The 13503-nt window shown below is 41.6% G+C and overlaps 1 protein-coding gene across 10 annotated transcripts in view; it reads right to left on the reverse strand.

Moving 5' to 3' along the window:
- Positions 1-1786: 1786 nt before the first annotated feature.
- ppp1r3b (protein phosphatase 1, regulatory subunit 3B) overlaps positions 1787-13503 on the reverse strand; it is a 112655-nt gene continuing 100938 nt past the window's right edge. For 8 of the 10 annotated variants that reach the window (XM_087994894.1, XM_087994871.1, XM_043720032.2 and 5 more), the window contains one exon: positions 1787-5143. In XM_087994894.1, the coding sequence (XP_087851020.1) occupies positions 4246-5142 (897 nt within the window). In that variant the 5' untranslated portion in view covers position 5143 and the 3' untranslated portion in view covers positions 1787-4245. Of the gene's footprint in view, positions 5144-6998; positions 7786-7816; positions 7946-13503 lie in introns of those variants that run through there. The other 2 variants (XM_087994886.1, XM_043720078.2) reach the window with 2 other exon arrangements.

Consider the following 13503-nt stretch of genomic DNA (forward strand, 5'->3'; position numbering starts at 1 on the left):
CAGACTCTTCTCCCTCCCCAGTACTGACTGAAGGTTTCAGCCCGAACTGTTGACTTTCCTGCTCCTCGTCTGCAGTCTGTCCTGCTGTTCCAGCTTCACATCTACTGACAGTAAAATTATTAAATTCGATATTGAGTCCTGAAGTGGAAGAGATGTTGTTCTTCCAGCTGGCACACAGCCTCTCTGGAACATTGCAATAGGCCTGAGACAGAGAAGTTTGGCAGGGAGCGTGGTGGTGTGTTGAAGTAGCAGAAAGCTGGAAGCTCACGGTCACTTTTTGCAGACAGAACGTTGATGCTCTCCAAAGCAGTCACCCAGTCTGCATTTCATCTCCTCAGTGTAGAGGAGACCTCATTGTGAGAAACGAATACTAAATACCAGATTGAGTGAAGTGCAGGCAAAGTACTGCTTCACCTTGGATATGGAATAGGGAGGAAGAAAACGGGCAGGTTTTGCAGCTTTGGCAATTGCATGTGAGGGTGCTGCGAGACTGTAGAGATATGTTTGGAGTGGAGGAGATGTGGACCAAGGTGTCCCAGAGGGAACGGTCTATGCGGAATGCTGACAAGGGAAGGGAGAGGAATGTGTATCTGGTGGTGGTGGCATCACACAGGTGGTGGAAATGGCAGCTCATAGTCCTTTGGATGTGGATGCTGGTGGGATGGTAAGTAAGGACAGGGAGAGCCTATTGCTGCTGTGGGAGGGAAGGGAAGGGGTGAGGGCAGAAGGGTGGAGATGGGATGGACACAGCCAAAGGTCCTGTCAATCACATTGCTGGGGAATTCTCCATTCAGGAAACATTTGGAGATTTGAGATGTTCAGACAGATGTGGCAGAGAAGTTGGGAGAATGGAATGGAATCCTTATAGGAAACAGAGTGTGAGGATGTGTAGTCAAGGTAACTGAGAGTCAGGGCAAGGGGGGTGGGGTTGTACTGAACATTGGTGACCAGCCTATCCCCAGAAATGGAAACAGATGTTGATGTGGGGAAGGGATTTCCCATTTGGCCACATATTTGACCTGTAGAAAGTGAGGGGAATTAAAAAGTTGTCATCCAAAGTGAGGATGAGCTCAACCAGACAGAGGAGGGTGGAGATGGTTAACAGTTCAGGCCTTCTCTCCAGGAAGAAGCAGAGAGCCCAGAGACCCCTGATGGGAGAACGGACAGACTGCATATCCATGGTAATGAGTAGGCAGCTGGACCCCACAATCTGCAAATTTTGCAAAGACGTACAGGTTAGGTGGATTGGCTAAATGTCAATCCTCCTGCTCCTTAGATGCTGCCTGACCTGCTGTGCTTTTCCAGCACCTCACTCTTGACTATGTTAAATTGCCCAATCCATGACCAGTCTGTCCAACTTGCATATGTTTGGACTGTGGGAAGAAACTGGAGCACCTAGAAGAAACCCATGCAGACACAGGGAGAACATGCAAACACCACACAGATAGTCACTTGAGGCTGGAATATAACTCAGGCCCCTGATGCTGTTAGGCAGCAGTGGTAACCACTGTGCCACTGTACTGCCAGTGTTTAATCACTCCAAGGGGACGAGGAGCAGTGAGTGTGCATCTTATGCTGGTCTTGCTTCATTTAGAATCCCATTTAATTACATTACTTATGATGATAAAATCTCTACGTTCATTCTTTCTCCCGATTCCCTGTTCATTAGAAATGAAAATCAGTTACTTTGGGAAAACTGGCTCAGCCAGATAAGTTTAGCCCTGAAACTTCATTTTCAGCCGAATGAAAAGGCTTAAACATGAAAAAACTAACTTGGACACAGACACAACCAGACCAACCTTTAATGTGTAAAGCACATCCATCCTACAATGTCGTTTGCAAAAAAAACATAAAACCAGTGATTGATATGATTGAACAGCGTCAGAGTATTCCCATCTAGAGGAGCAGGAAGTGGCCTCAGCTTGCTTCAGTTAGACCACTACAATTGGGAACGAGAAATAGGAACAGACTATTCAGCCCTTAAAGCTTGTTCCACCAGCACAGCTGACCTACAAGCTCATTTGCTCCATATCCCTTCAACCACAGCCTTCCCTCGGACTGGAACTTTTTTTTTTATTTAGAGGAAACTTTGCACAGGACTTGATTATCAGAGAATCTATTCCAAGATCTTCAAAGATTACCGTTACTAGTGACAAACCGCTGAGGTACCAAGACAAATTTTGGGGTGGGGGGGGTGGGCAAGGAGTGAAATGAAAAAATTTCACCCCCAATCCACACTGAACGATTGAAAAAATGGGATATTTTACTCTAAGTATTTATTGAGCAGGAACATGATATTAATGTTGGAAAGAAGAATGGTGGTGATAGAAGTGAGGTATGCAGGGAGGTACAGACTGGAGCTAGAACAGAGAATCACACAGTTGTAGGACAATCAATCAATGGGACAAGTGAATAGTTTCCTTCCCTGCTACAATTTCCAGCATTAACAGGCAAAGCCAGCAGTTCACAGTATCAAAAAGAAAAAAAAGAAAAAGTGGGACAGAGTGATGAAATATTATCCCACAGGCACCAGGCAAAGTTCCAGAATGGCTGTTTAAAAATGGAAATTGGCAGTTGCTATGTGACCTGTCCAATGCTTTAAATATTGGCCTCACATAGTGGGGCAAGATACACAGAGTGTCCATGGGGTATGTGGAGAATACATTCTCAATGGCCTTCCTTGTGGGAAACAAGAACTACAATAGTTCACTGTAAAGAACTGCACTCAATATCTGGCCCAGTGGGTGCAAGAACATAGAAATGGAAGGAAAATAAAATTTTCAAATTTCTATGATTGATAAAGTACTTTCAAACGTTCCCAGGCAGTTCAAATGTATGACCCCACCACTTGATAGAAAACTGAACAAAGGCCATGAGCTTCCCAGGATGCTCAAACAGGGGAACTGGAGTCAACGCCAACTTGAGTAACTTATAGTTTTCTGTGTAACTCTCCTATGATGCAGCATATCTTCATGCCTTTTCAAGCGGAATAGCTTAGCCAGTACTGTGTCTACTACATAGAACAAAACATGTTACGCTTGAGTATGACACTTGGTAGCTGTAAATACTCAAGAAGTTATGTCCCAGCTTACAGTGCCTTAAAGACAAAAAGGGTAAGTCATTTGTTGACACATATGCCTGCTCACTCAATGACTCATTTTCATAGACTGCATTGCAAAAATTTGGTTTTGACAAACACAGTAATCCACAGCATACTGAAAAGAATCATTGTGATTTGATTCATCGCCCGAATAAATAACAACCTCACAGGAGAGGGAGGAGGACTTCAGTTTAAAATATCTCCCAGCCAAGGGGGAAGGAGCATCTCTGTACAAGCCTCATGTCACTAAGATGCAAGACTTCTGGAGAGAAAAAAAAATCAAATCAACATCCGGCTGGTAGAGGAAACTAACAGAAAAGATGAAAAACTGAGCATCGTCATCTTTGAGGAACAAATTGCTACATTACAGAATGAATATGTAAGTGTTCATTCTCCTTTCTTCTCCTGTTCATATAATTAGACTTGATCAAACTGATTCCAATCAATCAGTTTGAGTATTACTAATGGTTCAGCAAAATTAACATGAGTCAGTGATTTGAATATTCAAAAAAGAATCCTCATGATAATGAGTTTGTTACCAGAATCCCAGTTCAGACAACAAACTTGCACATTTGGGTTTCAAATAGTTCTTTAAATAAAATAAGGTTGAGAAAGACTGTCAGATCATCCATTGGTAAAGACTCAGGAATGGCTTCCATTGCGGCTTCCTGTGTTCCTCCATGTGGTTCCCACTGCCCTACACACCAGTCCATTCCATGTGCTGATTACTGCTTTAGCACAACTTCCTGAAATTACTTGGTCCAACTGGGCACACTAAAAAGACTGAAACACTTCAGAATTTTTGAGGGTCATCCTTAAACTGACAGATGTGCCTCAGGACAAACACTCTGCGCAATTAGACAGCAACACAAAGTACAGACGAAGAGCACTTGGTATTTTTGAAGAGGCAGTGTTCTTGTTGAAATCCTCAGAAGATATTTCATGTTATTGATTACAACACGTGCTTGTTCACTGCCAAACCAAACTGAAGAAATGTTAAAAACTGCAAGTTCCAGTGTTTGAAATCGTCCAAGTTGATGCTCACAGCCAACACTTGCATCGCTGTACCCAAAACTTGCTATATTGAAAGGAACATTAAAAAACCATCTCCATTTCAAGAATGATACAGGCCCAAGCGAACCTGTTCAATAGTAAGGTCCCATCTTATCATAACCAGCGTAACTGGGCCATTCAGGAAATAGGCCATAGGAGCACCGGAGTCCACCATAATGGTCAAACTCAATACCATATCCCGGCATGTGGTCAGATTCAGTCAATACATTATCGAGTGGCTGATTTGTTTTGCAAGATTCTGGACCATGTTTCAGCTCCGATCGGATCAACCTATAGTTCTGCCCTTTGTTACTATCCCAATAGGTCTTCCCACCACTTTCATAACAGATGGCAAACTCTATCCTTTCATGTGGAACGATGTACTCTGGTAAACGGATCTCAAATGAAAAAGTGTCTTTATCTGAGCCCCCATAAGAGTCTTGGACATAGCAGCAGGCATGGTCTTGTAAGGTTTTCCATGTATCAAAAGTTATTCTCACCTTCAAGGACTTTTCAAATGCAATGTTTTTCACTTTGACTGTCCCCATAATTGCATTATCTTGCAACATGCAGTTTTCAAGGCAGACAAAGTCAGTTTCTAGACGGTTCTTGAAATCTAAGTAATCTGATGAGGGCTGTGAAAAATCTAAGAGCAGGCTATCTTTGTCTGTGGTCTTCAGGCCTACCAAACTGCTGATCAGATCATCGACGTTAAAGGAAAAATTTAGGTCATTCAAATCGAAGAATTTAACCGTAGTCAAGGGCAAGCCCTTTGTGTCTGCAAAAGAGACGCGTTTCTGCTCCTTGATTTTGTGCTTATTTTCTGGTGTATCTTCACTGATGTGGAGGTGGATGCATGGCCGTAGCGGCTGGGTTATTTTCAATGCTCTTTTTGTGGTATAGCTTGCTTGCTTGAATGGAGGAGGGAGATATAGCTGCATAGCTATGTCAATTGGCAATGCAGATCTAGGAGACAAGATCTCAAGCATACTATAGGGAAACAAGAAAAAAAAAATTAGCTGCTGCCCTAGTGAAACAATTCAGTCAATTTGCAAGAGATTTGGAGATGGAACCACAGCAAACATTTACTACCACAAAGCCTAATTGCTGTGATTTCTCTACTTCACAGCATTTAATACACTTGTACTGCACAATTAATACAGACAAAAAGTGCAAGTCACTTTACAGACAGAAAATGTATCACCAAGTCATAAACATTGACGGTTCAAGAGGTGATCAAATATGGGATGGAAAATGTAAACTTCAGAAAATCTTTAGGTGACAATGGTCAACAGGGAAAGGACAAATTTCAAAACAATAGGACGAGGGTGGATGAAGACTCCAATATCAATAATGAAATGGGGGGGGGGGGGGGGGAAACTATCAAAATACATTACAGAATGCATAATAGAAAGCAATGAGCACCAATATATTAAAACACAAACAACAGTTGTGCTAATTAGTGTTATTACAACTTTAAAGTTCTGTTATGACACAGTAAATCCTCCTGCTTATTTTAACCCAGCAACACAGAAAAGATTTATCCCAGGCAGTAATCTGTGAAAATTCGATAGGCCAAGAACTAGTTAAAGTAAAAGTAACAACTTTATCTCTTAAAGTATAACAGAATAATTAACTAACAACTATTTACAACACCTTCCTCCAACCTATCTTTTACTTTCCCTTTCTACAATACTAGTCTGATAAAAATCCCAATTAAGATTTACAAAACAAAACTTCTCATCTCAAAACCAGGCAGCTTTCTGTTCTTCTCTGTATTCCTGTCTTCTTCTTCTTGGGAATTCTTCATAGGTTACTGATCGATAAAGGTACCTTTAAAAGAGCTATTCTCTAGGTAGTTTGCAGATGCTGGCTTGGCAGTTCTCTTCCTGGCTGTTCAATTTTCCCTGGTCTTATACACCCCGAAGCTTCGAATTGTGTTAGTGACTTTTAAGATTGTCAATAAATTCAATTCAAACTTAATTGGAGTTTGGTTTTTTTGGGGTATAATTTAAACTGATTAGCCTAATTCAAATCTGCTTTTGTCTCCAGTTGTTCGACCAGCAGGTTCACTGATTCCATTTTACCCACACATTTCTTCCTCAAAGAATTCCAATAGGTTGGGCAAACACAATTTCCACTTCATAAAATCATGTTGATCTTGCCCAACTATCTTGAACATTTCCAAGTGCCTGGATTTAGATTTTTAAAAAATATTGGTATCTAACATCTTCCCTACAACAGATGTTAAATTAGCTGGCCAGCAGTTTCCTGTTTCCCGTCTTCCTCCCATTTTGAATAAAGGAGTTACATTTTCTACTTTCTAATTGAATTGAGTGGTTATTGAATTGGGGGTTGGGGGGGGGGGGGGGGGGTGAGAAAATTAAAAGCAACGTATCTATGATGAAACCCATCAGGCATTTGTTAGCCTGCAGTACCACTTTGGATTCTGGAGTTCCTCCCTCCCTCCCACTTCCTGATTTATCACTGCTGCAGGAATGTTATTTGGATTCTCTGTAGTGAAGAATGATGCAAAACGCCTGTTCAGTTCATCTGCCATTGCCTTATTTCCCATTATTAATCCTCCTCACTCACTCCCTGTAGGGCCAATTCTCACTTTGTTAACTCTTCCTTTTTAAAAACTCTTAGTATCTACTTGTACATTTCTGAAGAGCTTCCTCTCAATCAAATTCTCCCTTTTTTTAATCCCACATATTCTGTCCAATATTCTGACCTGTCACCTGTCTTTGCACAAACATATGCTTTAACTTTATGTTGGCTACTAAATGTATAATCTTTCTAGTGTATCAATGAGGATGGGATTGTCCCTCAGAATTTTGCTTACTGATTGAAATGTATCTGTGGTAAATATTCCGAGGCATTCCCTTGCAATATTTGTCCTCCATCACTCCATTGTTGGTGGTCACACCTTCAGTTTTAAGGTCTGGAATACCTTTCCAAAATCACTCTGCTTCCCTGCCTCCTTCAAAATGTTAAAAATCACACAACACCAGGTTAGAGTCCAACAGGTTTAATTGGAAGCACTAGCTTTCAGAGTGCTTCACCAGTCCAACACCAGCATCTCCAAATCATGACTTCCTTCAAGATGTTCTTTCAACCAAGCAGTTTGCCAGTTTTCTAAATAGCTCACATCGCTCAGTGCCCATCTTTTGTCCCTTAAAACATTCAAAAGCATTTTCGGTGTTAAAGTCACTTACAAATGTAAATTGTTGTGTTCTGTAGCCCTTAAACCAGCTGTGTTCCTTCGGCATATTTTGACAAGCCAATTAGTAATCCAAATGATTGCATTCCCCAGACCCCCCACCTATCCGCTGGAATAGACCTGATACTCTCAGCCGTATCTAAAAGCAAACAGCATAATGGATCCACACGACCTTGAAATGAATGCACTAATGGTCAATTTGTGATATTAACAGTGTATTTTTTATGGATTTCAGCAGTCATGGATGAATGGTGCTACATCTTCACAGCAATAGTTTTCTGCCACCTACTTTATGAGGCAACTTTATCTGCATGTATTGCACTCATGTAACGACAGAAAGAATATTAATTTCTGGAAATTACATGCACATTTTGAAGCCTACCATCCCCCCCAGCAAACAGGAAAGCTGGGCAGTTAGCCGAATGCAAACAAGAACTCACTTTAAACTGCTGTTATCCGCTGGGCCACTGAAACTGCAAGGAGGTCAGAAACGTATAAATCCACAAAGCCTCCCTTCATCAGAAGATTCCTTCCTGCCCCCTCTGACATCTCCTGAGATTTTGTTAAAGCTGCATTTAAAAAAAAATGTCTATCTTTGCAGGACGAACAGTTTTTAAAGTAACCACCTGAACTCATGAACAGATTAGTGTTGGTTTAAAAAATATTTGCATCAAACTCAGTTATTACCTTCGACATAGTTTTAAAAAAAAACAAACAAACAGCAAGCTTCTATAGTTTAAATCAGTAGCAAACCAGCTTAGTCACCACAAAAAGTCAAGTCAAAAATATGAAAATTAACCCATCCACTGCCAAATGTTCCTTATTCACATTCCTAGTATCTATTTATTTTACAGTCTGGATTTCCAATCCCAAATGACTTCTTGATCCCACTTGATTTATTGCAAGTTTTCTTTTATCACCTGGGTTTACCAGCTTGGTGGTTTGAAAAAATCCAATTGCTAGTTTAATCAGTAAAACCATAAAACTGCAGGACTGTTGTGAAATTCCAATTGGTCCTGTAATGCCTGTTGTTGGGGAGGAATCCTGCCAATACACCCCATTACTCCAGTGACACAATAACATGGCTGAATCTTACTGCCAGCCTGAAACAAGCAACTCAAATGGTGCCAAATCATTTTCACTGTAACTCAGGATGGGTTATAAACCTCAACCTCCCAAGAATGAAGGAAGGATAAACAAGCGAAATTGAGCATTGAAAGGAGACCTTACCGCACACCACAGGAACTCAAATCTTTCCAGCATTTCAGTGTTGTGAAGCAGACTATCCACTACATTTAATTAATTTTTAAACGAAAACAAAACTTCCATTTGTAAAGTGCTTTTCTCTACCTCAAGATAATGGAGTTAACTCATGTCCTTCTTCAAAAAAAAAGAAGTGGTCTGGGATTTTTTTTATATCCACCCGAGATGTAGCCGAAGTCTTGGTTTGATGCCTCACGAAGATGCTATCTGTGACAGTGCTGCACTTTCTTGTACTACTTTGGGAAAGGTCAGCCATGGTTACAGTCTCTGAAGTGGAGCCTCCAACACAGAGGTCAGACAAAGCACTGATATAAAGGTTGTTTTTTATTAGATAAATGAGGATCAAAATGTACAATAACCCCATAATGGAATGGAGAAGGTGAAACTATTTTAATGTGCCACATTCCACAGTGTCAAGTGGATATTTTAAAAATATTACCCTCTGAATGACCTTCTGTGTTTAAATATAAAAAGGAAATTTTTCAGCAGAAAAAGTGATACACTAGCTTACTTAACAATATACTACAATCATTATTCAACAACATATTTCTAAGATGCTAAAGATAGTGGAAAATCAGTGAATTATAATCTTGATTCCATTTTTACACTGTTTACACTTAGTCAGAATCATTAGGGCACAGAAGGAGTCTATTCAGTCCAGGATTTTCGCGGCCTCCTAAGGTTCCCAGAATCACAGATGCCAGTCTTCAACCAATGCAATTCACTCCACATGATATCAATAATTGGCTGTGGACACTGGGTATTGCAATGGTTACATGGCCCAACAGTATTCTGGTGATAGTATTGAAGACTTCTGCTAGAATTTGCTGCTCCCCTAGCCAAGCTGTTCCAGTATTGTTACAACAGTGACATCTACCCGACAATGTGGAAAATTGACCAGGTATGTCCTGTCCACAAAAAGCAGGGCAAATCCAACCCATTCAATTATCCCTCTATGGGTCTACTTTTGAAGTAGCAGAAGAGGTCATCAACAGTGCTATCAAATGGCACTTGCAAAGGAATACACTGCTCCCTGATGCTCAGTTTGGATTTCCCCAGGGATAACTGACTCTTGATCTCATTACAGCCTTGGTTCAAATATGGACAAAAGAGCTGAACTCAAGAGGTAGAGTTAAAGCATCAGGAAGTGCAATGAAAATTGGAGTCAATGGGTTATCAGGGGAAAGCTCTCTATTGGTCAGAGTTATGCCGAACACAAAAGGAAAATGGTTGCGGTTGTTGGAGGCCAATCATCTCAGACATCACTGCAGGATTGCCCTAGGCCCTACCATATTCAGCTACATCAATGACATTCCTTCCATCACCCCATCAGAATAGAGAATATTCACCCTGTCAGAGTACGGATGAGCGCACAATGTTCAGCGCCATTTGTGACACTAAGCAGTTCTTGTCCAAATGCAGCAAGATGTAGACAATATCCAGGTTTGGGCTGACAGGTGGCAGATAACATTTGCCCTACACAAGGATTATCTGCAACAAAAGAATCTAACTATTAATCCATGACATTCATAGACTCAGTTGTAGAGATGGACAGCATGGAAACAGACCTTGTGTCTACAACTTGTTCGTGGCAACCAGGTATCCTCAATAAATCAAGTCCGATTTGCCAACACTCGGCCCATACCCCTCCAAACCCTTCCTATTCATATACCCATCCAGATGCCTTTTAAATGTTGCAATTGTACCAGCCTCCACCACTTCCTCTGGCAGCTCATTCCATACACACACCACTCTGTGAAAATGTTGCCCCAAGATCCCTTTTAAATCTTTCCCCTCATACCTAAACCTACACCCTCTAGTTTAGGACTCTCCCACTCTGGGGATAAAGACCTTGTCTATTCACCCTATCCAGTCCCCTCATGATTTTGTAAATCTCTAGACGGTCACCCCTCTGTTTCCGATGCTCTCCAGAAAATAGCTCCAGCCTATTCAGCCTCTCCCTTTAGCTCCAATCCTTGCAAAATCCTTGTAAATCTTTTCTGAACCCTTTCAAGTTTCACAACATTCTTCCTATGGCAGGGAGACCAGAAGTGCATGCAGTATTCCAAAAATTGTCTAACCAATGTACTGTACAGCCACAACATGACTTCCCAACTCTTGTACTCCATGCACTGACCAATACCTTCTTTGCTGTTCTGTCTGGCATTACTAACGACTATCAACATCCAGAGGGATTATCACTGTTCAGAAACTGAACTGGAGTAGCTATATACAAATTTTGACTACAAGAGCAGGTCCGAGGTAAGGCACTGCAGCTGCTAACTCACCTCCTGTCTCCCCTGTGCCTGTTTATTATCTACAAGGCATGAGTCAGGATTACTCTTCACTTGCCTGGATATGCGCAGTGTCAATAGTACTCAAGACACCAGTATTGCTTGATTGCAACTTGCTTGAATGGCACCACTTTCAACATTCACTCCCTTCACCACCAATGCAGTGGTAGTAGTGTGAACCATTGACAAGATACACTGTAGTAATTTGCCAAAGCTCCTCCTATAGTACCTTCCAAACCTACAACCTCAAGCACCAAAAAAGACAAGAGCAATAGATGCAAAGAAGCATCATCATGTACAATCTCCAAGTCCCACACTAAATGTGGAATTATATTGCCAATCCCTCACTGGATCACAACCTCTTCCTAAAAGCACGCTGAGGGCAGCAGCTAAGTAGGCAGCTCACCACCACCGCTTTCTCCAGGGCGACTGACAACAGAGGAACCCGATTATCTGCATATTGGATTGTCCGATAAGATCGCAAGGTCCTGATGCTCAGCTAAACTATGTTATCCAGCATTCAATTATCTAGAATTTGATTAACTGAATGAAATACTACCCACCCGCATCCTTTGGGTAATCGAGGTTCCTCTGTAAATGTTGATCTAGCCAGCAATGCCCACATATTATGAATGAAGAAAAAGAAACTTACTTGTGACAGAATCCATTCTCACTGCCCCTGCCTCAGCCCACCTTCTACTGTACCTCTCTTCCACACTTTAGGATCTCCTTCAGATGCTCTGGCGTCATCTCTGTGATCACTGACCTATCTGGACTCCACCAACCCCTTGAACTTAAAACCTTCATCTTCATGGTCAAAATCCTCAATCTCGTCTCTATTCACCTACAACCCACCGGACAATGTCTTCTTCTGAGTCTTGGCCAATTGTACATCCATCTCATCTCAAATCATTGGTCACTCAGCTGTCCAAAATGAAATGCCCTCCATAAACCTGACCCTTAAAGCTCACTTTGGCTAACCTTTGGATCACATGCCCTCACGTCTTCTCCTTTGGCTCTATGTCAGTTTGCATCAAAGCACCTTGGGACATGTATGCCATATAAACAAGGCTCCCTGTTGTGGATGACTAATTCAAATTTCAATCTACAAAGGCCAGCCATCCTCTGAATTACACAGCAATGGGCACAAGGGGTTGGTTCCTTTTTACATGGGCTTGGGGATTCACTTGATAACCCTGACTCCTGGAGATTGGAATGGATTGGCAAACCAACATCAGCAAAAACTTCCAAAGAAAGAAAAAAATGTCAGGCTGAATCATCAGTAAACCGCACAGCCATAGCACACATGACACGGCATGACCTACATAGTGTTCCCCTTGTCTACTGCAGTGCAATAAACACATCCCTTACACATCAGCTCCATAAAAATCATGTTGTGGCTGCTCAAGTTTAGCTGGTCAACTAGATTTTTCTGCCGATGTTATTTTAGATCTTCCAAACATCTTTGCTTTAACATTTTGATATAAATCAAAATGCCGTTGTAGCCCTAAAAAAAAAACAGTTTGGCTATTGAGCCTATTCAAAGGTGTTGTTACACACCTCTGGAGTAGGAGGGACTTGAACCTGGCATCTCGGTACATAGGTAGGGACACAAAGTTACAAGGAATAGTGTATAGCATGGGGCATTTTTTTAAACCACTGCATGCCCTGATATTTGTGAATACATGTCCTGCTGTGAAAAGGCACCTCTTTCATTGCTCTCCTCACTTTGGTGACTGCTAGTCATTGTTTGAAAGGTGTCCGAAATTCAAAGCTGCATTCTTGGGGATGCAAGCTGACACACGCTGGAGTTTTTAAACAAATAAAAATGCCACTATCCATCTGTAGCCATCTGAAGTCAGTCCTTGTGATGAAGATGCTCCATCTTCAACACAAGGACTTATTTTCACACTGATTTAATGTTTTCTGAATGGTTGGCAATTACAGTGTATGACCTGCAGACTCTACTATACGCAGGGATAAGGGGGGGCTTCTCAGGGTTGGGCAGCTGAGTCGTATGGAGATTTATGTTCCCTCTCAGATGTGATATCACACGTGTTCTTGAAATCTCTTGATGTGCCCAGTGCCATTTCAAAGAGAGCCTTCTTCATTTCAACTGATCACAAAGCAGGAACTTCCATCATTGGGTATGTCTGACCACTTCAGTAATCCTTTGAAGACTTCCCGAACACATTTTCACCATCTTCCCAGGAGTACGTCACCACAAACGAATTCCTAATAGAGCATTTGCTGCTTGAGTGGAGTTTCAGGAATAAAACAACATGTCTTTCCCAGCAGAGGTAATATTGAATGCTTAATGTCTTGATGCAGACATGTTGCTTTGGGAGAAGCATTGTTTTTGCAATGTTGCTTCTTACCCCAATGAAGGAAATAGTCTAGAGAAGATGCTGCCTGGAATGGAGGGCTTGCCTTATGAAGAAAGGTTGAATAAACTCAGACTTTTCTCTCTGGAGAGAAGGAGGAAGAGAGGAGACCTGATCGAGGTGTACAAAATAATGAGAGGAATAGATAGAGTCAATAGCCAGACACTTTTCCCCAGGGCAGGATTG

This window comes from Chiloscyllium plagiosum, unplaced genomic scaffold, assembly GCF_037043375.1.
Source record: "Chiloscyllium plagiosum isolate Xiang-an unplaced genomic scaffold, Cpla_swu_hap1 HiC_scaffold_2, whole genome shotgun sequence".
Lineage (NCBI taxonomy): Eukaryota > Metazoa > Chordata > Chondrichthyes > Orectolobiformes > Hemiscylliidae > Chiloscyllium > Chiloscyllium plagiosum.